The sequence below is a fragment of the Cyclopterus lumpus genome, chromosome 8, assembly GCF_009769545.1.
Source record: "Cyclopterus lumpus isolate fCycLum1 chromosome 8, fCycLum1.pri, whole genome shotgun sequence".
NCBI classification, from domain to species: Eukaryota; Metazoa; Chordata; class Actinopteri; order Perciformes; family Cyclopteridae; genus Cyclopterus; species Cyclopterus lumpus.
This window is the reverse complement of record NC_046973.1, coordinates 1831562-1855965: the sequence shown is the minus strand read 5'-3', so window position 1 is coordinate 1855965 and position 24404 is coordinate 1831562. Positions and strand designations below refer to the sequence as shown.

Sequence of the window (24404 nt, the reverse complement as noted above, 5' to 3'; positions counted from 1 at the left end):
TACCGCGGCATGAACTTCATCAAATCTCACGGCAGAGACAACGCTCGGTGAGAGAGTCTTCATCGCTCTTCATCACTTCCCTTCCTGTTCTTCTTCCTCTTGTTCCTCTTCTTCTTCCTCTCCTTCCTCTTCTTCTTTCTCTTCTTCCTCTCCTTCCTCTTCTTCTTTCTCTTCTTCCTCTCCTTCCTCTTGTTCCTCTTGTTCCGCTTGTTACTTCCTTCTTCCTCTACACATGTACACAGTATACACAGTACACTGTACACTGTACACATGTACACAGTATACACTGTACACAGTACACATGTATACAGTACACAGTATACACAGTATACACAGTACACTGTACACTGTACACATGTACACAGTATACACTGTACACAGTACACATGTACACAGTATACACAGTACACAGTACACAGTATACACTGTACACGGTACACATGTACACAGTATACACTGTACACAGTACACATGTATACAGTACACAGTATACACAGTACACAGTACACTGTACACATGTACACAGTACACAGTATACAGTACACAGTACACAGTACACTGTACACATGTAAACAGTACACAGTATACAGTACACAGTACACAGTACACAGTATACATAGTACACAGTACTTCAGCAGTACTGAACACTGGACTGTGTGTCCTCTCAGCTTCATCCGTAAACAGGGTCTGGACCGCCTCTTCTACGAGTGCGACACACACATGTGGCGTCTCGGGGACCGCAAGATCCCAGAAGGCATTGCGGTGGACGGAGGCTCTGATTGGTTCCTGCTCAACCGGCCCTTCGTGGACTATGTGGTCAACTCCAGAGACGAGCTGGTGGGCAGCATGAAGCGCTTCTACGCCTACACACTGCTGCCTGCTGAGGTAACACACACACACACACACACACACACACACACACACACACACACACACGCACACACACCCTAGAGGAGGACATGGAGCGATGTGTCTCTGGTATTTTTTACTTCTACTCCATCTCAGGGACAAATCTTCTTGTTATGACCTTGTGTGTGTTTCATTCTGTCTGAGTTGTTTATCAAGTAAACATAACAAACGTTGACTGAATCCAGCTTCTCAAATACCAAAGTGAGCTGCTTGTATTGACGTAAAATTAAATATCTTTGAGTTTTGGATGGTTGGAGGAAAAAAGAAGAAGTTTGAAGACCTGTGACATGTTCCTCCATATTTATAATTCTCGGGTTAATCTATTTGACTATTTGATTTAATCAGTTAAGCCTGAAAAACTAAACATGCCGCAGTTCAGAATAAAACTATTATTACTTATTATAAAGTATAGTAAAAAGATGTGCTGCCCCCTGCAGTCCTTCTTCCACACCGTGCTGGAGAACAGCGCCCACTGTGAGTCCATGGTGGACAACAACCTGAGGCTCACCAACTGGAACCGCAAGCTGGGATGCAAATGCCAGTACAAGCACATCGTGGACTGGTGCGGCTGCTCGCCCAACGACTTCAAGCCCTCGGACCTGCCCCGCTTCCAGGTGACACTGCTGTAGTATTGAGATTATCACTGATGATGTCACAGAGACTTTTTATACATATATATACACACATATATATATATATATATATATATATATATATATTCTTCTTCTTGCTCCTCCTCTCCTTCTTCTTCTTTTTCCTCTTCTTCTTCATATTTTTCCTCCTCTCCTTCCTCTTCTTCTTCCTCTTCTTCTTGTTCCTCCTCTCCTTCCTCTTCTTCTTCCTTTTCTTCTTGCTCCTCCTCTTCTTCTTCTTCTTCTTTCTCTTGTTCCTCCTCTTCCTCTTCTTCTTCATATTTTTCCTCCTCTCCTTCCTCTTCTTCTTCCTCTTCTTCTTGTTCCTCCTCTCCTTCCTCTTCTTCTTCCTTTTCTTCTTGCTCCTCCTCTTCTTCCTCTTCTTCCTCATCTTGTTTCTCCTCTTCTTCCTCTTCGACTTCCTCTTGGCTAATGGAATATCCGAACCGAATGGAATATATATATATATATATATATATATATATATATATATATTTATATTTATATATATTTATTATCTTATCACTGATGATGTCACACGCACCTGTAGAAACATTTCGGTGACCCCGTGAAGAAGATATGAAGGACACAATGATTATTATATTTAAGGGATTATACACAAAGGAGAACGTAGTTATGAATATTATGACATTTCCTCAGACAGAGCCTCCTAAACTTTACACGCCGGCCCTTTAAATGTCCTCCGTAACCATGGTGAAAGTCGGTCTGGTTTCACTGCTCGACAACCGTAACTTCTTCTGTGTGATTATTTCTTTAAATTAATAAGAATCTCTGTGTTTCATCTCTTTTCCACCACGACCGATGACATTTAAGTACGACAGATGTGGTTTATTCTTCTCGGAAGTCGCAAAGCAAGGAGATAATGCCCCCCCCCCCCCCCCCCCCTCGAAGGCCCCGGGGACCAGAATAGCTCCGTGTTCACAAACTAGCGGCGCAGCGTTAGCTCCCTCGGCTCGCCTGACAGACCTGAGGACAGCGTCCTGCGGTGGAGCTGCCGACGGTTTCTATAAGAGGAGCCGATCCTGGAAACAGCTGCTGACTCCATGGCAGTCGGTATTTTTAGAGCTCCTCAGGGTGTCATTATCTTAATGCCGGGGTTCGCCCGCTGGAGAGCCGTGAGGGTTCGGAGCACCCTACGGAGCACCCTTCGCTTCCTTCATTCAACCCGGTCACACATCCTTCACACCTGTGTAATCTGGATTAAATAAAGCTCCAGCTGCTCGGCTCACGTGGAGCCTGACCTCCTTCTTTTTTTAAATATCATTTTAAATATCATTTCCCTCTGAAGGACACAACTGTATCGAGTGGTTTCCACTGTTGCCTTTAGCCTCGGGCTGTGAGGTCACGGCTCCAGAATAAGACCGGCGGTCCGGTCCACACGGCTCTCATTGGTTGGGGGGGTTTCCAGCCGGGGGCCCCGGTTTCTGGTGAGGCCCCACCCTCCCGATGACGTCATCGACTACGCCCGCCCCCTCTCTCCAGACGACAAAGCGCGTCTGTGATTTGACTTTTGCTTTTTCCGAGGTCCTCGGATATATTTAGTCTTTTTTTTTCATAAGCGTCTTTGACTTTAATTTAATTAATGTATATAGCGTTTAAACAGGACATAGATGTTCCTACACACTATTCATAGGGCTGCCTCTCTTCGTCCAGTAGTCAGATAAAACTAACAATTCTTTAGTCTTTCATTCTTTTCGTGCTTTTTCAACCAGAAAGATTATTTCCTTACGTTCCTTCAAACGCCATAATCAATGTTAATAATAATCATTGTTTACTGTAAACAGGTCGCCTCTTTTCACCGACAATCACTCTGTGTTCAAACCTGTAAGCACTTTTTATTATTCATATTTTGAAGTGAAACTTCTATTTGTTTTTCATGACTTGTAACTCCGTGGTTCCACCGTGGTTCCACCGTGGTTCCACGAGTTAACTTGTATAAATACGGTCTGTATTGAACGCTCCGCTGGAGGTCCGAGCGGGTCTTAACCACGCCTGTGTCTCCGAGCGCAGCAGGCGTCCAGACCCACCTTCTTCGCCAGGAAGTTCGAGGCCAGCGTGAGCCAGGAGATCATCAACCAGCTGGACTCCTACCTGTTCGGGCCGTACGCCTCGGGCACGCCGGGCCTCCACGCCTACTGGGAGAACCTCTACGAGGGGGAGACGGACGGCCTCGCCGGCCTGTCGGACTCCGCGCTCAGCCACCACCACGCCTTCGCCCGCATGGGGCTGACGCGCGCCGCCGGCTCGCTGCAGGGACATCCCCATGACAACAGCTGCAGGTAAACACATCCGGGTGTGGACCTATTGGTTTACATCCTCGTAGATCCGTGGCACCGGGTGGGAATTGAAAGGATTAAAGGGGTTCCTCATGTGGTTCAAGGGGTTTGTGAAGGAGCTCCAGGGGTTTTTAAAGAGCTCCAGAGGGGTTTAAGGGGCTCCAGAGGGTTTTGAGGAGCTCCAGAGGGTTTTGAGGAGCTCCAGAGGGGTTTAAGGGGCTCCAGGGGGTTTTAAGGAGCTCCAGAGGGTTTTGAGGAGCTCCAGAGGGGTTTAAGGAGCTCCAGAGGGTTTTAAGGAGCTCCAGAGGGTTTTAAGGGGCTCCAGAGCTCCAGGGGGTTTTGAAGGAGCTCCAGAGGAGTTTAAGGAGCTCCAGGGGGTTTTAAGGAGCTCCAGAGGGGTTTAAGGGGCTCCAGAGGGGTTTATGGGGCTCCAGAGCTCCAGAGGGTTTTGAAGGAGCTCCAGATGGGTTTAAGGGGCTCCAGAGGGTTTTAAGGAGCTCCAGAGGGTTTTAAGGGGCTGCAGAGTCTGTAGACCAAGAGGTCACTTTGGTTTATATGTCGTCTCCATTCAAAGATAAGTAGACTACTCCCGCCCCCTGAGACAGAACCATCAACGTCAGCGTTAATACAATATTTGATTCATTTCAAACAGTGTGTGTGTGTGTGAGTGTGTGTGTGTGTGTGTGAGAGTGTGTGTGTGTGTGTGTGTGTGTGTGTGTGTGTGTGTGAGAGTGTGAGAGTGTGTGTGTGTGTGTGTGTGTGTGTGTGTGTGTGTGTGTGTGTGTGTGTGAGTGTGAGTGTGTGTGTTCGGCTTGCTGAGGGAGGAGCTGCACCGTCACGATGGCGTCTACCAAATGTGTGTGTGTGTTTTTATAAGTCCAAATTAAATATCAAGATAACGGCAGCTTGTCCTGAGGCACAATCAGCCTACAGTGCTCAGACGGGATGTTTCCAGTGTGTGTGTGTGTGTGTGTGTGTGGAGGTAAAGTGTGTGTGTGTGTGTGTGTGTGGAGGTAAAGTGTGTGTGTGTGTGTGTGTGTGTGGGGGGGGGAGGGGGGGGGGGGGGGGGGGGGGGGTGTTGACCACAGTAGGTACAAGGAGGTACTTGTGCTTGGAGTTCGGGTGGGGATTGCCGAGCATGGGTGGGGGCATCATTATGGGAAGTGTGTGTGAAGGGGGGATGGGGGGGGGTGACAGGACCGCTCTGTTCCCTTCAACCCGTGATGTCAACCTCTTAATGTGCAGATGTCTGAAACACGTCTGAGAGATCACGTCTCTCCCTCAGGTTCATCGTCATGAACCACCCGGTGTCGGTGCACCTGTACTTCCTGTCGGACCAGTTCCAGGGCTACCTGGTGCGGCACGTTGCCACAAACCGAGCCTCCACCCAGCTGGAGAGCCTGGAGACCTGGGTGACCCCCAAGGACCACTTCACCCTGGCCAGCCCCGCCCCCGCCACCAACAGGCTGCAGCACGTCCAGGTAAGACACACGCACACACACACACACATGCAGGTGGGTGTGGCTCCACCAGAGGAACCCTGACCCTGTCTCCGTTCTTCAGGTGGGGGCGGACTGGGATCCAAAGGAGCGTCTCTTCAGGAACTGGGGGGGTCTGCTGGGGCCCACGGACGAGCCGGTGGCCGTGCAGCGCTGGAGCCGCAGCCAGAGCAACCTGACGGCCACCGTGGTGTGGATCGACCCCACCAACGTCATCGCCGCCACCTACGACATCCTGGTGGACGCCGCCGCCGAGGTCACCCACTACCGGCCCCCGCTCAGCCCGCCGCTGAGGCCCGGCTTGTGGGTGCTGAGGGTTCTGCACCACTGGAACCCGCTGGGTCAGACCTCCTTCGTCGTGGCGCCGCTCGAGTTCCACCGCCAACAGCCGGTACTGCAAGGTGAGCGAACCCAACGCCCTCGTTTAGTGCAGTTACTGCAGTGAGGCATTGTGGGAAATGGGACACAGCAATTGGCAAATTGCTAATATCCTCATTAAAAGTTATTATAAAATGTCCCAGTAGGTCTAAAAATGTCATTAAAAAGTCAGTACAGCGTGTTGAGTAAGGTCATGGTACTATGAGGAAAGTACAACAAGAACTTTGAATATTTAACATAGAATTAGCAGAAATAAGGTGGTAGCCTTCATCATTTATTAGGCTCCACCGGTCAGATACATATTTAATCAACATATAAGGAGTCTTTAAATGCACATTAATATGAATCCAACATATTGTATGGAATGGATACATGGAAGTAGAATAATATATATATATATATATATATATATATATATATATATATATATATATATATATATATATATATGTATATATATATTTATTTATATATATCCAATGCTCCTTCAATATTGATATTAATATTTAGTTTAATTTGTCAGTAAGTTGAGTATCAGCCTGCAGAAACTCAGGTAGAAACAGGTAGTTTGTATGTCAACAGCAGATCTAACACACACACACACACACACACAGTCACACACACACACAGTCACACACACACACACAGTCACACACGCACAGTCACACACACACACGCACATACACACGCACACCCACACACACACTCTCACACACACAGTCACACACACACGCACACACACACACACAGTCACACACACACACAGTCACACACACACACACACATACACACACGCACTCACACACACACACACAGTTACACACACACACGCACACACACACACACACACAGAGCAGAGGCCCTCCTGTCACAGCTGTCAACGCCACACATACACATATATTTATAGTGTGCATACACACACACACACACACACACACACACACCGGGTCACCTCTATCAGAATTAGCCCGTAAAGCCCGGTACGGCGTTAGAAAGTGAAGTGATCTCATCCTACTGTTTGTTTGTGTTTGTTTACAAGTATGAAGTATTAATACCGCTGGAACAGTAAATCTCAACAACAACACACTGATGTTTTTTTCTGAATCCTCAGAAACTTTAAACCATCTGAATTTTTAATACCTGAATTTCTTAATTAAGTTAAAAATAAATAATATGAGCTCTTTTTGTAAAAAGAAATATAAAAAAATATTTGATGTTTTGTATAAAAATACTAAAACTGAGCAACCCAGGTACATATGTTTCTATTGCTATTATAATTCTTATAATAATTCTTATAATGTTTGTATTTGCCCCCCATCCAGAGGATGCTCTGCGGTTGCACGGCGGCCCCCCCAGGAACTCCTACATGGAGCAGAGCTTCCACGGCCTGAACCCGGTGCTGCGGCTGCCGGTGAGCCTGGGCGCCGTGGAGGAGGCCGAGGCCAACGCCGGCCTGACGGGGGCGCCGCTGCGCCGCTGGCTGGACCGGCTGCTGGAGGGCCACTGGTCGGCCTCGGACGTCTGCTCCATGGGCCCCAGCGCCTGCCCCGTCATGCAGCGCTGCCCTCACACCGGCTGGAGCTCGGCCAGCCCCGACACCAAGTCCCAACTGAGCCCGCCCAGAGACGACGGGCGGATCAGGTAGCAGGAAGTGGACCAGAGGAAGTGGACCAGAGGAAGTGGTCCATAAGAAAGTGGACCGGAAAAAGTGGTCCAGAGGAAGTGGACCGGAGGAAGTGGACCGGAGGAAGTGGTCCAGAGAAAGTGGACCGGAAAAAGTGGTCCAGAGGAAGTGGACCGGAGGAAGTGGTCCAGAGAAAGTGGACCGGAAAAAGTGGTCCAGAGGAAGTGGACCATAAGAAAGTGGACCGGAAAAAGTGAACCAGAGGAGGTGGACCGGAAAAAGTGGTCCAGAGAAAGTGGACTGGAGGAAGTGGTCCAGAAGAAAGTGGACCGGAAAAAGTGGTCCAGAGGAAGTGGACCGGAGGAAGTGGTCCAGAGGAAGTGGACCGGAAAAAGTGGTCCAGAGGAAGTGGACCGGAGGAAGTGGTCCAGAGAAAGTGGACCGGAAAAAGTGGTCCAGAGGAAGTGGACCATAAGAAAGTGGACCGGAAAAAGTGAACCAGAGGAGGTGGACCGGAAAAAGTGGTCCAGAGAAAGTGGACTGGAGGAAGTGGTCCAGAAGAAAGTGGACCGGAAAAAGTGGTCCAGAGGAAGTGGACCGGAGGAAGTGGTCCAGAGGAAGTGGTCCATAAGAAAGTGGTCCAGAGGAAGTGGACCGGAGGAAGTGGTCCAGAGGAAGTGGTCCAGAAGAAAGTGGACCGGAGGAAGTGGACCAGAGGAAGTGGTCCATAAGAAAGTGGTCCAGAGGGAGTGGACCAGAGGAAGTGGTCCAGAAGAAAGTGGGCCGGAAAAAGTGGACCGGAGAAAGTGGACCAGAGAAAGTGGACCAGAAGAAAGTGGACCGGAAAAGTGATCCAGAGGAACACATGAAGGAAGGCACACGGCTGATGTGTGTCTCGTATTTATTTATTTAAAGTTTGTGCAACGTCGAAGTGAAAGAAAAATGGATGAATCAAACTTTGGAGGCGACGACGTGTGTGTGTGTGTGTGTGTGTGTGTGTGTGTGTGTGTGTGTGTGTGTGTGTGTGTGTGTGTGTGTGTGTGTGTGTGTGTGTGTGTGTGTGTGTGTGTGTGTGTGTGTGTGTGTGTGTGTGTGTGTGTGTGTGTGTGTGTGTGTGTGTGTGTGTGTGTGTGTGTCACTCTATACCTCTTGTCCCTGGGGTCACGGTGTGCGAGTGAGAGGGCATACTTTCTCATTCTTAGGCCCAAAACTTTGATCCAGGCTTTAAAGTTATAAATTATGTTTATGAATTTATTTTATTTACGACTCAAGAGGTTGAAATCGGTTAAAAAAAAGGCAACAAAATGAAAAGTTTTCTAGGATTCAGGCGCTTAGTGAAGAAGACCGTTGACAAGCCGGCATTATTTTTATATTATAATTATAAATCAACAGTTAACTTCTTCGCACATCGGAAACAATTGCAGCTAAAAAAAAATCAATTTTAAAAACAGCCATTTATTTTGCTTTTTAAAAAAAGAAGCAGAAATCCTTCAAGATGAAACTATTACATGAAACCATTTCACCATTAAGATGATTGTCAGTAACCTTCACCATGTTTTAATTCCCTGTAATTAATTAATGTTAACGATAGTGAAAATGTGTCATATTTAATAAAATCGCTGCTGTATTTTTGGGTAAAAAATATGAAAAGTAACCAGTAAATATGTCTGATAGATGCAGAGTACAACATATTTGTCGCCGCGGTACCTTTTAGAATTGTACTTTAGTTAAAAAGGTACTCGGATACTTCCAACCAATCAGACTGTAGCTCCTCCCCCTGACGCAGAGTCTCCTCCCCCTCTTTGATTTGATGTCACTTTACACACATTTTATCTGCTCTTTGCAGTAAGAAACTGAGACTTTATTTATTCAGAAGTTTATATAAAACACTTTTCTTTGTTTGTTTGTTTTAGTCGGCGACTAATATTTGATATGCTGATATTTGCAGCGATTAGTTTGCCTTTGTTTCTGAATCAAGTGTTTACAAATCCATATTTGTACAGTTAGTGTCTGGGCACCGAGACCCAAAAGGGATTTCATTTGTGATATAAACTCAATAAAAAGCAGAAGATCTTTGTACTTAAGGTGTTTTAAAAGTTGATTATTACTGTTTATTATCAAAAAAACTGCAAAAGAGATTTAAAACCTCTTTTCATAAGAATCTCATTTAACAAACGTTTGCCAGATTTCCTTCCATGTGTGTGTAAATATATATATACATACATACAATGAGAATAAATGAGCTTCAGGTGTGCTGGTATAGCATCCCATCACATAAAGAGTCAGGCTAGCCGCCTCCCCCTGGCTCCAGTCTTTATGCTAAGCTAAGCTAATCATTCAAACATGAGAAGAAAGCAAATAAATATAATTCTCACAAAACATGGAAGTATTACTTTTTAACTTCACAGATGTTCATAAGGCATCAAATATAACTGAATTGCACTTTTCAAACAAAATGATAAAATGATAAAAAGGTCATGTTCTCCGTAAAGAAACAAACAAACAAACAAACAAACAAACAGCCTGCACAGAGAAGCTGAGATATGGAGAGCTCTTCTTTCGTGGCATTATTTTTTATCAGCTTTTAACTCCTTTTTTGGGGGGTTTTCTTCACTGGAAATCCAACAAATGTAAATTAATTCATATTGTTGTGCTGCAAAATGATTTATTTAACACGTCAGTCGTTTGCATCGTAAAGTCTTACATTTTTTTAAAAAGATTATTTTCACAGATGCCAGCCAGATTCACTTTAATCATGAAGTTTAAACATTATTTATTATCTTCATCTTTCTTTTTAAAAAATATTTCTTTTATTGTCTGTCCCTGTTTAAGTTGAGATGGGCGTGAGGAGCCCTTTGGAGTCCCATCTGTGTTTTCTATTTGACGAGGGAGTCGAGGTGAAAGCATTGTTTTATTAAATGTAGTTTTTAAAAGGATTGTAAACACGTGATGATGCAGAGGCGTTACCGGGGTCTACGCTGGTTTTCTTTATTTTAATTACAAAGACAGAAAGTTCAGAAAGAGATTTCATGATGTGATGATTTTAAAAAGGAGTTTTGATTATTAGACTAAAGTCTTCACATTCTGCAGCTTTTCATCACTTTAATGCCGTTTCTTCCTCATCCAGTGCCGGTCTATTGTGTTCCTTTCCAGCCTGTTGGTTTATCTCTCTCTCCGTGGGAGGAGTGCTGTGCCTTAGCTGTGGCCTGTTGTAGGAAATCCTCTCTGAAACCATCAGAAACTCTCAAATGTCCAAAAAACAAAAGAAAAAGTGAGAACAGAATAGTTGTGAATGCCTTATAAATGACCGTCGAGGTTTTGAAGTACAATTTTTGGAAAATAAAACTGAATCTCCCTTTATGTTGTGCCCGAGCAATTCATTTCACACTCATGAGCAGGTATACTGTGAGGGGTTCAGGGGCCTCCAATAAAATCGGAGGAAACTTTGGAGTACATGATTAAGGTTCTTGCACTTTCCTCGGTGATTCCCATCATTTTGAGGTGCTTTATACTTTTTATGACAATTATTTGACAGCTAGATTTACTTTGCAGATAAAATCAGATTAAAAAGTATCATTATTTAATTAAACAGAATATGTCTTTATATGCAATGAGGCGTCAGTTAAATTAATCCACTAATGTACAAGTATATTTATATGTCATACGTTATGTAAATATACTTGTATTAATACTTAAGAATGTTAGGACTTATTTATTTATATGTATATGTGTATATATGTATATATATTTGTACATCAGTGTATTACTACTTTAGATTTGTGCAACTAGAGATTGTAGGAAAAAACTGTTTGTATTTCGATCTTTAAATGTAATATATAGATATATAATAATATGGCTGCAGTGAAATCAAAGGGTTTATAAACGGTGATCACTGAGCCACTAAATCAAAATTCATGGAAAGTGGGCGGAGCCGATGAGACCTCTATATTTAAACTTCATAAAGTAGACTTGAGGGCAAACACCAGTTTCCCGGAAGCAGCACGTGGAAGAAATGAACTTCAGTCTGTGACGTCACGACGGTCCGGTTATCACAGATAAAAGAGCCGGAGCAACAACGAGCATTTAGTGTCTGAGACTCCACTAAAACACCACATGTGGATTCATCCGCCGCTACAAATAGTCCCCATCGAAGTCACTATTTCCAGTCTTTAAAGATTCTCTCACGTTGTTGCTTCTGGTCTTTTTAAATGGGATTTATTGACAGGGATACAACAACAACAAAAATCATCAATACAGCTGATCGATGACAGGCAGTTAATCGATGAGTCAGCTGATCGATGACAGGCAGCTGACTATGTGTGGAGGCAGAGCAACCGACTCCAATGAAAACACACACACACACATACATTCTGTGTAAGTAATATAATATATAAATACATTTATAAATACATATATATATAAATTAATATATATAAATAAATATAAAGATATATATATATATCTATAAATAGATTAATTATATATATAAATTAATATATATATATATAAATTAATATATATGTAGTAATAAATGTGATTTTTTTTAAATATATTTTTTGATTTTAACTTTAAGGTTTACTGTTGAAAATATGCCGCTAGTGAATCGTGTTTGATATCGTTCATCCTGCATCATTTCATCTCTGCCAAGCAAATGAATATTTACTATATCAAAAGTATTTAGTTAAATCTAGTTCACTTTAGTTGTTTTACTCTATTGGGGGAATAAAGTAGATCAATTAAGGCTCCTTAATAAAAGAAACAAGAACAATAGTGCTCACAATCATAAATCACAGTATCAAACTTATGAAAGAAATTTTCAGATGAGGTCTTTTGAGGAGATAATAACTGATCTGTGGTCAGACTCGGTGCACTGCCGCCCTCTAGTGGTCAGTTTATAGACACGCCTTGATGCCATTTCTGTATTAAACCTGGTGGTTTATTTATTTTATTTTGGGGAACAAAAAAATATATTTTAACAATATGAAGATCACGCTATGATTATTTGTTTTGACTCCTGCATTTCTCTAAATGTACGAAAAAGCACGTCACATGACTCCAGAACAGAATGGCTCCGTTCCATTTAGCTTCATCGGTGTCAGAGCCCTGGGACTACAACCGAATGGGACAGGGCTCCGTTCCATTTAGCTTCATCGGTGTCAGAGCCCTAGGACTACAACCGAATGGGACAGGGCTCCGTTCCATTTAGCTTCATCGGTGTCAGAGCCCTGGGACTACAACCGAATGGGACGCGGCTCCGTTCCATTTAGCTTCATCGGTGTCAGAGCCCTGGGACTACAACCGAATGGGACGCGGCTCCGTTCCATTTAGCTTCATCGGTGTCAGAGCCCTGGGACTACAACCGAATGGGACAGGGCTCCGTTCCATTTAGCTTCATCGATGTCAGAGCCCTGGGACTACAACCGAATGGGACAGGGCTCCGTTCCATTTAGCTTCATCGATGTCAGAGCCCTGGGACTACAACCGAATGGGACAGGGCTCCGTTCCATTTAGCTTCATCGGTGTCAGAGCCCTGGGACTACAACCGAATGGGACAGGGCTCCGTTCCATTTAGCTTCATCGATGTCAGAGCCCTGGGACTACAACCGAATGGGACGCGGCTCCGTTCCATTTAGCTTCATCAGTGTCAGAGCCCTGGGACTACAACCGAATGGGACAGGGCTCCGTTCCATTTAGCTTCATCGGTGTCAGAGCCCTGGGACTACAACCGAATGGGACGCGGCCGTAAGAGAAAAACTGAACATCTGCTGTGACAGAAAGAGACACAATCTTCGACAAAATGCTGCGTTTAAAGATTAAAGATGATGGTTAAAACAATTTATAATAATAATAACAACAGTTGAATTTACCGACAGATTATTCTCCGTACACAAACGTGTTGAAAAGAGGATGTTGGACTTTTCACGCTCAAGAAAGAAGGACACGTCAGTTTTAGTTTGTTGACATATTTTAAGAAAATACCGACAGATGCTACTAATGACTATTTACAACGAGGGTTCAGGACAGCAGCTGGTTGGAGGTGAGGACACAACGGGGAGCTTGGCAGACGATATAAAAACTGGACGCGTGCCGCCGCCTCTCACTTCTTGGACATCTTGACCTGTTTGTTTTTGGGGGGCGCCCACTTCAAACACATAGTGTCCACTAGGGGGAGACAAACCACAGAGGAGAGAGAGGGGTGAACCACAGAAGAAGAAACGAGCAGACGTCTGTCTTCTGTCCTTCTGACACTTAAACCCATCTCAATAAAATACGCCAAATTAATCAATTGTGGTTAACGAGCCGAGGACATCACAAGCAGCTGACTCAAAGAACGTGATCACAAAGGCAGCAGATGACATCATCGTCTTGGAGGAATGTGCGCGCACACTGATGATTTACTATCATTCTGAATTTGATTCCGTTTGGATATATAAAACAGAATTAGACGTCATTCCCAAAAAAAATGTTATATATAAAAATATATATTATATTTTATAATATATATATATATATATATATATATTTAAAAAAAAACACATATACATATATATATATACACACAGTTATATATTATTCAGGTTATAGCAACTTTCTTTGGACACATACACAATTCAGGGTTTTTATGGCATAAAGAAAAGCCTGCTGACAGCGAGGGTTCACCAGCTGGAAAAGGAGGGAAATTAAATGATTTAAACATTTTTACCTTAATCTGAGTAGTAGTGGAAAATTCATTTTAATTAGTCACGTAAACAGCTTCATAGGAATATTGTCTTTTTGAAGGGCAATGAGGGAAAACATTATGTAAACACTCAATATGGAGAAATATTTTATGTGACAATTGTTGGATCTATCAAATAAAATAAAAACATGAAAAATGGACACTTATTTATCATCATCTTCTCAGCACTATGATAATCAAAGCGGTGTAAATTCATTCCATTTTCGGGTCCTAGCTCCTAATTTTTTTTAACGTTTAATTTTTATTGTTGTTCAAGTTGAAGATTAGTGAATAAAACAAATATATATATATATATATATATATATATATATAAAAATCAATGTGAAATCTAAAATGTCCGGACTCACCTGTGATTGGTGGTTTCTTGTACTGGGCGCTCTTCAGGTGCTCCTCCACCAGTTTGGGCGTCACACAGATGACATGCTGACCTTTCCAGTACTTCACCATGTTGAGCGACTGCAGCGTGCTGATGATGTCACTCTGTGTGATGCTGGTCATCTGGCTGGGGACAGAGAGGGGGGGGGGGTGAGTGGTGTGTGTGTGTGTGTGTGTGTGTGTGTGAGTGTGTGTCTCTCTCTCTCTCTCTACCTGAGGTCTTTGATGGACAGCGTCCCTCTGAAGTCCCTCAGGATCTCCAGCAGGACCCAGGACCAGTAGCTCCTGTAGCTCAGCTTCCCCAGGTCTGACAGCGGCTTCTCTGGAGAGCCGACTGCACTCTCCAGCTTCGACAGCTCGTAACCTGAAACAGGTGTGTGTGTGTGGTGGGGGGGGTCATCCACGTGTCCCACCACTCTAGAATGAAGTACCCTCCACCCAGTTTGCATCCTGTGATCTACGGTAATCTATTTTAAATGTAATCAAAATTCACTTTTTTTCTCTTCGTTTCAGTTCATTTGTTTTTTGGCCACTATCATTAAAGTGTAACTTTGGTCACATGACTATCTATTAACCTGGGCAGTAAATGGGCTTATTATCATTATTATTATGATGATTAACAGAATGCTGGTGACTCACTAAAAGCGATGAGGAACTTCCCGTAGCCTCTGCGTTGGTACGGAGGCAGCGTGAGAATACACGCCACGTTGTTCCCGTCTGGAGACTCCTTCTCCTGCAAGACAAAACCAGGGGCGCAGAAGCTCAGACGCACATCGGTCAGAGTCCAACCTTTAGAGACAGGTTCAGTGGCCTCGTTATGAATTATATTTATATATATATATATATATATATATATATATATATATATATATATATAAATTATATATACATTTATTATGTATGATATCAAAGCTATAATTTTGTTTTATTTATTAAATATACATAATGTGGTTTGTGAATATTTGGAAATGACAACATCTAACCTTTTCCAATAAATGTTGCCAGGCACCACTAGAATCTATTTTTACAAATAATAATAATAATAATAATAATAATAATAATAATAATAATAATAATATCAGTGTCGCCTGATTTTTATCTGCAACTATGTGGAAAATGAACAGACAGGCAAAGATGCATTTGAATGTTAAATTGGAATCTGATTGTCAATGTTATGAATGAAGCTTTGAACTATTCGGTCAAGCAGGTTTGAATTATTATTGATATAATTATTATTTTAAAATGCTTTACAGCGGTCTGCGTTAACCAGACAGGACCCACGAGTCTCACCTTGGAGAAGTAGCCCACGATGTGCGCCCCCTGCTTGTTGACCTCCGTGAGGATGTAGAAGATAAACGGCTCCACGTCGAAATAAAGCGTCTTGTGGTCCAGAAACAGTTTCGCTAGAAGACAAAGATTTTGACAGTAGATCTGCAAACAAAGACAATGAATCACAACGATGAACAACACGGCCACCAAAACCATCCGACAGAATCGACCAATGGGAATCAGCGTTAGAGTTGCCAGGTGGACTCACCTTGTGGTCCCGCCCGTCCACTTCAAACACGGAGATGTTGCTTCTTCTGTAGATCTCTTTGCCTGGAGGCTGTTTCCACTGACAGTGGGACTGAGGACGGAGAGGTCAAAGGGTCAAACTTCCGCCGCAGACTTAATTCATGTGTTTTTATTGTTGTTGTCTTGTTATTAACCACGTAAACACCATGGCCTCTCCCTCCTCAGGTGAAAGCTGCACTGACCAGGTGGTGTCTGAAGGTCTTCTCGTACTTCATGTATTTAAGGCAGTACTCGCAGATCCACAGCTTGGGCTGCTTGCCGTAGTCTTCGGGAAACGGCGAGAAGTACCAGGCGTCGATCTCGAAGTTCCCGATCTGGATCTTGTCTACATATTTTACTTTGGTGATCTGAGGGAAGGGGGGCGGGTACAACATTGAAGGAGTTAAATACGAACGCCAGTTGGACCCAACACGACGTAGCGGTCGGCACGCGGCCGGACCCAAAGAGCGCTCCGCCGTACCGCCTCGTGCTCCTTCTCCAGGGCGGCTGTCGTCGGGTCCATCTCTGCGTACGTCTGCAAAAAAAAAAGAAAGGGGAAAAGCCTCCGTTTAGATGAACGTCAACCGTGACCGCGACCGCGCGACGGGGGCGGCGTCTCCACCTTCTGCACGTGGTTGATCTCGTCGTGCTTGCGCTTCTGGTTGCGGGTGATCTTCCGTTCGGGCTGTTCGCCCAAATCCCCGACGATGCCGATCTCCACGCTCTTCCTCACCGCGTCCTTCACCGTCTTGGTGAGCGCCAGGCGGGCCTTGCCCACCCATTCGTCGAGGCGCCGGTTGACTGCAAAGCCAAAAAGAGGAGAAGAGGAGGAGGTCCGTGTTAAAGATGTAGGGCGGACGGAGGGACGGCATCAGGGTGGAGACGTATAGGGAATATTGATGATGTCATGGGCTTATTGTGCACTGCGTTCATGAACATGAAGAACTAGCCATGGACTCACATCCCACGTAGTGCACATAGAACTCCTCTCTTCCCTCCTGCTCGTTCAGCCGGGACTGAATGACCTCCGCCGTGTCTGAAAACAGAGAAGCAGCCATCAGGGAAATGCACCGGAGGACTTTCACGGGTTTTTCTGTCAGATACAAACTCCATTCAGAGTCACGCGACTTCAATACCAATGTGATTGTACTTAATGGTTAATTCGCTTGTGAAAAGGGGGGACTTGGTGCGTGTTGAGGCAACCTCATAGTGCTCAAAGAACATGCAACGTGGGTCCATTTTTACTCAGCTGAAATGTCAACTTGTTGGAATTAGCATCGCACTGTTATGGTGTCAGCAGCGGGCATTTATTACCCCCAAAACACGAGGAAGAACCCGATAAACCGAGTGACACTCACGCCATGTCTTGTCGGCTCGTTGACATAAATACGTCTCTCCGATTTCGACCGACACCTCCTGCTCCCTGCCGCCGCAGAACACCTCGCCTCCGTCCGGGGCGTGGTGACTACTCGAGCCCCTGGCTTCTCTCAAACGGCCGAGGGCCTCCGCCTCGTCCTCCTCCCCGCCGCTGCCGTTAGAGGAGCACGCCGCCGGGACGCCGCCGTCCAGGTCGCCGCGCTCGCTCCCCATGTGACTCGAGTCCAGGTCCGCGTCCATTCGGGTCTCGGGGTCCTTGCTGCTGTTGTAGTTCTTGTGAAACTCGGTCCCGCCCGTCATCATAACCTCGGCGGGTCGCTTTGAAAACAACAACACGCCGCTGCGAACCTGCGCAGAGTCTCCGAGGGGCCGGACTCCAGCGAGGAAGACGGGCAGAAAAAACAGAAAAAGCCAAGATGGCGGCCGGCGAAACGTAGTTTCCTCCCAGGATGCGACGCTTTAATATTCAAGAACTACATCTCCCATGAGGCTTCACGGTGTTTGAAGATTCTTGTATTTTTTTATATAATAATAATGATGACGTTGGTGATGATGATAATGATAATATTGTTAATAATAACGGTGGCATTGGTCATGATAATAATAATGATGATAATTATAATATTGTTAATAATAATTGTGGCATTGGTCATGATAATAATAATAATGATGATAATGATAATATTGTTAATAATAACGGTGGCATTGGTCATGATAATAATAATGATGACGTTGGTGATGATGATAATAATAATATTGTTAATAATAATTGTGGCATTGGTCATGATAATAATAATGATAATTATAATATTGTTAATAATAATTGTGGCATTGGTCATGATAATAATAATGATGATGATAATTATAATATTGTTAATAATAATGGTGGCATTGGTCAATAATAATGACGGTGATGTTGATAATAATCCTTGATGAGTTAAGATAGACTTTCTCTTTCTGTGAATATGTATTGGTGATAAACGTGTAATTAGTTTGATGGTACCTAACTGAACAGAAATGCTCCTTATGGAACCAAAACCCTCTGAGGGGGTTCAACCAGGACCCCCCCAGCCTCAGACCAGGGTCTAACTTTAGTCTGGGCCTCAGTACCACGTATCCAGTGGAGGAAGAAGTAGATAGTAATGTTAGCGAAAGGTCCTGCATTTAAAAAGTACTGCATTAAATATTATCATTCTTATCAAATTTACTTAAATTAGGCTGTAAAAAAGGAAAAAGTACTCTATGCAGGAGTAATATTATACAACTTGATGTTTATTATTACTAACTAGTAAAGTAGTGTTTGATAAACTCCTTATTGTTTATTGCGACCTTCTACAAAAAGAAGACTGTAACACATGACAGCCAGAACATTTTATTTGTAGTCCTTTCAACTCATATTGCACCACAACAAACAACAACAACAACAACAACCACCACCACCACGTGTCTCTAATGTCAGTCAAAGTCTGCGTGACCACCAGAGACCGGGAGCAGAAGGTGGTCCTGGTGCCAGTCTGTAGGCGGAGCACACCGGTTGCCCTTCGTCATAGCACCTCCTCTCCTCTCCTCTCCACCACCTGGTGTTGGAAGCCCCCGGCGTGGCCCCAGCGGGGGCCCCCCTCCCCTCTGCTGTACAGGCTACCGGGCCCTCCTCTGCTCCTTGGAGCACGCCCGTCCCAGTGATGGCGCCCGCGGGCCCCGGCGTCCGAGTCGGGTCTGTGAGGACCCCGTCTGCTTCCTCGGGGGCCGCGTCCGTCTGCAGGCGGCGGGGTCTCTGGTGGATCTGCAGGGACCCCGCCGCCTTTCATTGGTCCTCCGGTGCCGTCTGAGGACAGAGACAGTTGGTCCAGGTGCTCGGAAACATGGGGGGGTCTCCGGTGGTGTGGTCTGGACCTGCCCCCTCTCCTCGGGCCCTGACGCCTCTGGCCCGGACCTCCTCTGCAGTGAGACAGCCCAGAAACAAACTGGTCTGCTCTGAGTCCCGAATCACAGGAGGAAACGTGAGGGGCAGAGGGGACCCGGGCTCCAAGGGGGGCGTCGGAGTCCAGGTTTTTGTTTTCAGCAGCGGGCGCTGGAGTCTGTGGGAGTCGACAAACAACTGTAAATATTCCTGTATGATATCATATCAATATATTTATATATTGATTAATCTCACCTCGTTGGTGTGGATGAGGAAGCGTTTGGACTCCGCCTCCGGGTCGATGATCCCGCCTCTAGACTTCTGTCTCTCCAGGAGCTTCTGGAGTTTACGCCACTTGTGTTGAAAAGTGGAGCCGATGGCTGCTCCGTCCAGCTGGGGGAGGAACACAAGAGCCTGAGTGCAAAGGACCAGTTTGGGGGGGGGGGGGGTACACCTCTGCAGTGAGAAGAGGGCGTTACCTCGGGCAGCTGGGGGGCGGGGCAACGCAACAGCTGATCCACGTCATAGGTGAGAGGCTCTCGACACACCGGACACACCACGGTCAGCTCCTGTGAGGAGGAACAGAGAAGTCTGAGTGGAACAACCTGAGCTACACAAAGAGACACAGAGCTACACAAAGAGACACAGAGCTACACAAAGAGACAGAGCTACACAAAGAGACAGAGCTACACAAAGAGACACAGAGCTACACAAAGAGACAGAGCTACACAAAGAGACAGAGCTACACAAAGAGACACAGAGCTACACAAAGAGACACAGAGCTACACAAAGAGACACAGAGCTACACAAAGAGACACAGAGCTACACAAAGAGACACAGAGCTACACAAAGCTACACAGAGCTACACAAAGAGACACAGAGCTACACAAAGAGACACAGAGCTACACAAAGAGACACTGAGCTACACAAAGAGACACAAAGAGACACAGAGCTACACAAAGAGACACAGCTACACAAAGAGACACTGGAGGGTCATGTGACCTGGTGGTCCGCCCTCTCGCGGGTCTTGTCCTCCTCCAACTCCTTCTCCCTCTGGAGGAGCTCCCTCTCCGAGTGGCTGGCGTAGCGGCCGAGGCAGTGGGAGTGGAAGTAGTGGTAGCAGCTGGTCTTGGAGAAGGTCTCTCCCTCCTGGGGGGGCAGGGGGGGCATCAGAGACCGCTTTAATCTGCATTATAGGATGTTATGGCCAAACTTATCACACACACCTTGAAGCCGTAGAGACATATCACACAGTTCCCGTGAGGAATATTGCTTTCAGTCAGGATTTCTTTTGCTTTCTGGAGGAGAGAAAAACAAGATGAACTTAATAATCATCTGAGACTGACACACACACACACAGTAGTACATTATAAAGTACAGTATATACTTTATATTGTACTACTCTACCAGTACACTACCAGTGTACTACTACCAGTGTACTACACACACCTCAATGAGCTGATACAACACCGGTGAACCCAGACAGGACTGAGCCTCCAACTGAAGACACCTTTGGACACTAAGAGAAAGGATTGCACATGATTACAGGGACATATTGGGGAATGCATTACATTATATTACATATATATTATATAACATAATAATCCAACACGTCCTCATCCTAACCTGCTGATCTTGTCGTCAGAAAGGCCTCGTGGGTTGTGGATGGAGATGTCTGGAGAGGACGACGGGTACTGAGCACACAGACGGGGAGGAGAGGCTTTGCTTGTACTACATATATATATTTAATATTCACTCTAAATGGTCAACACATCCCTTTATGATGAACTAGAACAGAGTAAATGTTGTCTGGAGAGCTACCTGCTGATCCAGGGTCAGCGTCAAGGTGAGACGGACGAACTGGGAGACAGAGTCCTCCGCAGTGGACGGGTACAGGACCAGGCTCACCTCCCAGTCTCTGAACACACACACACACACACACACACACACACACACACACACACACACACACACACACACACACACACACACACACACACACACACACACACACACACACACACACACACACACACACACACACACACACACACACACACACACACACACACACACACACACACACACACACACACACACACACACACACACACACACACACACACACACACACACACACACACACACACACACACACACACACACACACACACACACACACACACACACACACACACACACACACACACACACACACACACACACACACACACACACACACACACACACACACACTATACACAATATAAAGTACAGTATATACTTTATATTGTACTACATCTCTCAGAGAGGCTACAAAAGAAATACTCTTCTACTACCAGTGTACTACTGGAGTACTACTACCAGTGTACTACTGGAGTACTACTACCAGTACACTACTGGAGTACTACTACCAGTACACTACTGGAGTACTACTACCAGTGCACTACTGGAGTACTACTACCAGTACACTACTGGAGTACTACTACCAGTACACTACTGGAGTACTACTACCAGTGTACTACTGGAGTACTACTACCAGTGCACTACTGGAGTACTACTACCAGTACACTACTGGAGTACTACTACCAGTACACTACTGGAGTACTACTACCAGTGCACTACTGGAGTACTACTACCAGTGCACTACTGGAGTACTACTACCAGTACACTACCAATACACTACTACTTCTACCAGTACACTACTGGAGTACTACTACCAGTACACTACTACTTCTACCAGTACACTACTGGAGTACTACTACCAGTGCACTACTGGAGTACTACTACCAGTACACTACTGGAGTACTACTACCAGTACACTACTGGAGTACTTCTACCAGTACACTACTGGAGTACTACTACCAGTACACTACTGGAGTACTACTACCAGTACACTACTGGAGTACTACTACCAGTACACTACTGGAGTACTTCTACCAGTACACTACTGGAGTACTACTACCAGTACACTACTGGAGTACTACTACCAGTACACTACTGGAGTACTACTAACAGTACACTACTGGAGTACTTCTACCAGTACACTACTGGAGTACTACTACCAGTACACTACTGGAGTACTACTACCAGTACACTACTGGAGTACTTCTACCAGTACACTACTGGAGTATTACTACCACTTCTACCAGTACACTACTGGAGTACTACTACCACTACCCTCAGTACACTACTGGAGTACTACTACCAGTACACTACTGGAGTACTTCTACCAGTACTACCAGTACACTACTGGAGTACTTCTACCAGTACTACCAGTACACTACTGGAGTACTTCTACCAGGTTCGAGTACTAAAAGCTGAAGAAACAAAGATAATAACTTCTCACCCGTCTGGCTTCCGGTCGACCAGCAGCTCGTCCAGGTAGATCGACTCCAGCACCTCGATCTCAGACAGCACGCTGCGGAGTACACGCAGTATGTCAAGAGTACTGCCATCAAGTATACAACGAGTACTGCCTGTGTCGCTTCATAGCACTGAGCTAGCTAGCTAGCGTTAGCTGCTGACGTCACGTCTCATCAGACTTTACCGTCGCGGAACAGACGAACTGTGGACTCAGAGCAACGACGTTAGTTTTGTGGGTTAAAAGGTAAAATATTCACGCAGTCATCGAACTCACTCGCTCTCCGCCATGTTGGTGTTTCTGTCCCGGCTAACGGTCAGCTGCTGCTGCTGCTGCTGCTGCCGGCAGACACGGACTGCTATAAACGCGACACCGCACCGGAAATAGGTCTCGTTAACTCGATTCTTCCCTAGGATAAACAATAATAATCACGCAACCACACAACATATGATGTGACGTCTGCAACAAGCCTAGCTTCCATATTCATGAAGGCCGTATCGATACTGCTGCCAACCTTTACTTTGAAGGTCTTTACCGGAAGTATAAGCACGTAACTCAGTCTGACTTTACAGAAGTTGACGGTGTTCCACGCCCTCCAGTGGCTACAGTGCGTAACTACAACTATGTTTTGGAAATTATTATTTATTTATATTAGATGTCAAATATGTTAAGGATTTCTTACTGTATACAATACATGATTGTGCAATCCTCAACGCTGCACACATAACAATGTGTAAACATATATTTCAAGAATTAAAAATATAACAATGGAATAAACAATCAGATCAGCAATAAAATGTAATAACATTTTTTTAAAGCAGTTTTATTTCCTCACTGGGGCCGCTAGAAGACAGAAATAGTTGTTACAAGTCTGTAAATGTCTGTTTTGATAACAGAAACGTTATTAAAGCAATTTAATAATAGTGTAATTGATAACAATATTAATGTTTCAGTATTTCTTTAATAATAAGTTATACATGTTGATATTAATAACGATTAAACAGATGTTAACTAATTTAAATGGAGTGTTGCAATTCCTCGTTGTGACACGGGAAAGCAGTTAACAGTTATGATTCAATTGGTAATATAATATTTTAATAATAAAAAATGTAAATGTGAAAAAATCACAAGAATAAAAAATGTATGTATTTTTCTAAATACTTACGACTGTAGATTATTTTATTGAAATAGAAAATTGTTGAAACGATAATTTTTTGTACATATTATACTTTTTGATTAGTTTTTTTGTATTATTGTTTTCAGTCAATATAGATAAATCGCAGGCAGATTTAGCAGAATCAAGATTCTATAATCGTGAGTATATATTGCCCTCTGGTGGCCAACTACCGTAACAGCAAATGTTAGCAACGTTTTATTTGTATGTTTGTTTCAACCGGAAGTCGTTTTATGCTCAATACATCTAGCTTGATGGTAGTCCAGTTAATTACACGTTAAGTAATAATGTAACTGTTTCGACAACTCGTTAATAGTGAAATTACTCATTACAATGAGGGTGCCAGTTTGTTTGTAATAATCTAATATTTATTTATTTTAAATTGAACAGATACTAATATTGTGTATCGCCACAAATTATATTGCAGTTTCTCCCTGTGACCACTAGACTCAACACTCATGATTCTTAGTGTTATCACTATTACTGATGTGACTGATTGTGTAATACTCACACTAATAATAATAATAATAATAATAAGTTAAGTAAATGCACTGTAATGTAAATATTTAACGTATTTAACCA

The 24404-nt window shown here is 44.3% G+C and overlaps 3 protein-coding genes across 4 annotated transcripts in view; 1 reads left to right on the top strand and 2 right to left on the bottom strand.

Annotated features, from left to right (window-relative positions):
• LOC117735543 (xylosyltransferase 1-like) overlaps window positions 1-7716 on the top strand; it is a 25660-nt gene extending 17944 nt beyond the window's left edge. Inside the window, exons 5-11 of the mRNA XM_034540220.1 lie at window positions 1-47; window positions 669-885; window positions 1347-1523; window positions 3573-3841; window positions 5124-5319; window positions 5402-5738; window positions 7038-7716. The exon at window positions 1-47 is cut by the window's left edge and continues 34 nt beyond it. Of these exons, the coding sequence (XP_034396111.1) occupies window positions 1-47; window positions 669-885; window positions 1347-1523; window positions 3573-3841; window positions 5124-5319; window positions 5402-5738; window positions 7038-7360 (1566 nt within the window). The 3' untranslated portion in view covers window positions 7361-7716. The remainder of the gene's footprint in view (window positions 48-668; window positions 886-1346; window positions 1524-3572; window positions 3842-5123; window positions 5320-5401; window positions 5739-7037) is intronic.
• Window positions 7717-13159: 5443 nt separating this feature from the next.
• kat8 (K(lysine) acetyltransferase 8) lies at window positions 13160-17829 on the bottom strand. Of its 2 annotated transcripts, none has more exons than XM_034540223.1 (11): window positions 17366-17829; window positions 16969-17043; window positions 16630-16808; window positions 16489-16542; window positions 16211-16375; window positions 15991-16080; window positions 15744-15884; window positions 15093-15186; window positions 14667-14817; window positions 14426-14580; window positions 13160-13501 (listed from the first exon to the last, which is right to left on the bottom strand). In XM_034540223.1, the coding sequence occupies exons 1-11, from the start codon at window positions 17685-17687 to the stop codon at window positions 13437-13439; spliced, it is 1491 nt and encodes a 496-aa protein (XP_034396114.1). In that variant the 5' UTR covers window positions 17688-17829; the 3' UTR covers window positions 13160-13436. The 2 variants fall into 2 exon arrangements, with proteins under 2 accessions (XP_034396114.1, XP_034396113.1); XM_034540222.1 differs by lacking the exon at window positions 13160-13501 and adding an exon at window positions 13899-14002 and having other exon boundaries at window positions 17366-17812.
• Window positions 17830-18740: 911 nt separating this feature from the next.
• rnf25 (ring finger protein 25) lies at window positions 18741-23178 on the bottom strand. The gene is made up of 10 exons (XM_034540225.1): window positions 22925-23178; window positions 22634-22705; window positions 21106-21202; window positions 20911-20978; window positions 20734-20803; window positions 20511-20582; window positions 20287-20433; window positions 19764-19853; window positions 19540-19677; window positions 18741-19462 (listed from the first exon to the last, which is right to left on the bottom strand). The coding sequence occupies exons 1-10, from the start codon at window positions 22936-22938 to the stop codon at window positions 18929-18931; spliced, it is 1302 nt and encodes a 433-aa protein (XP_034396116.1). The 5' UTR covers window positions 22939-23178; the 3' UTR covers window positions 18741-18928.
• Window positions 23179-24404: the final 1226 nt, after the last annotated feature.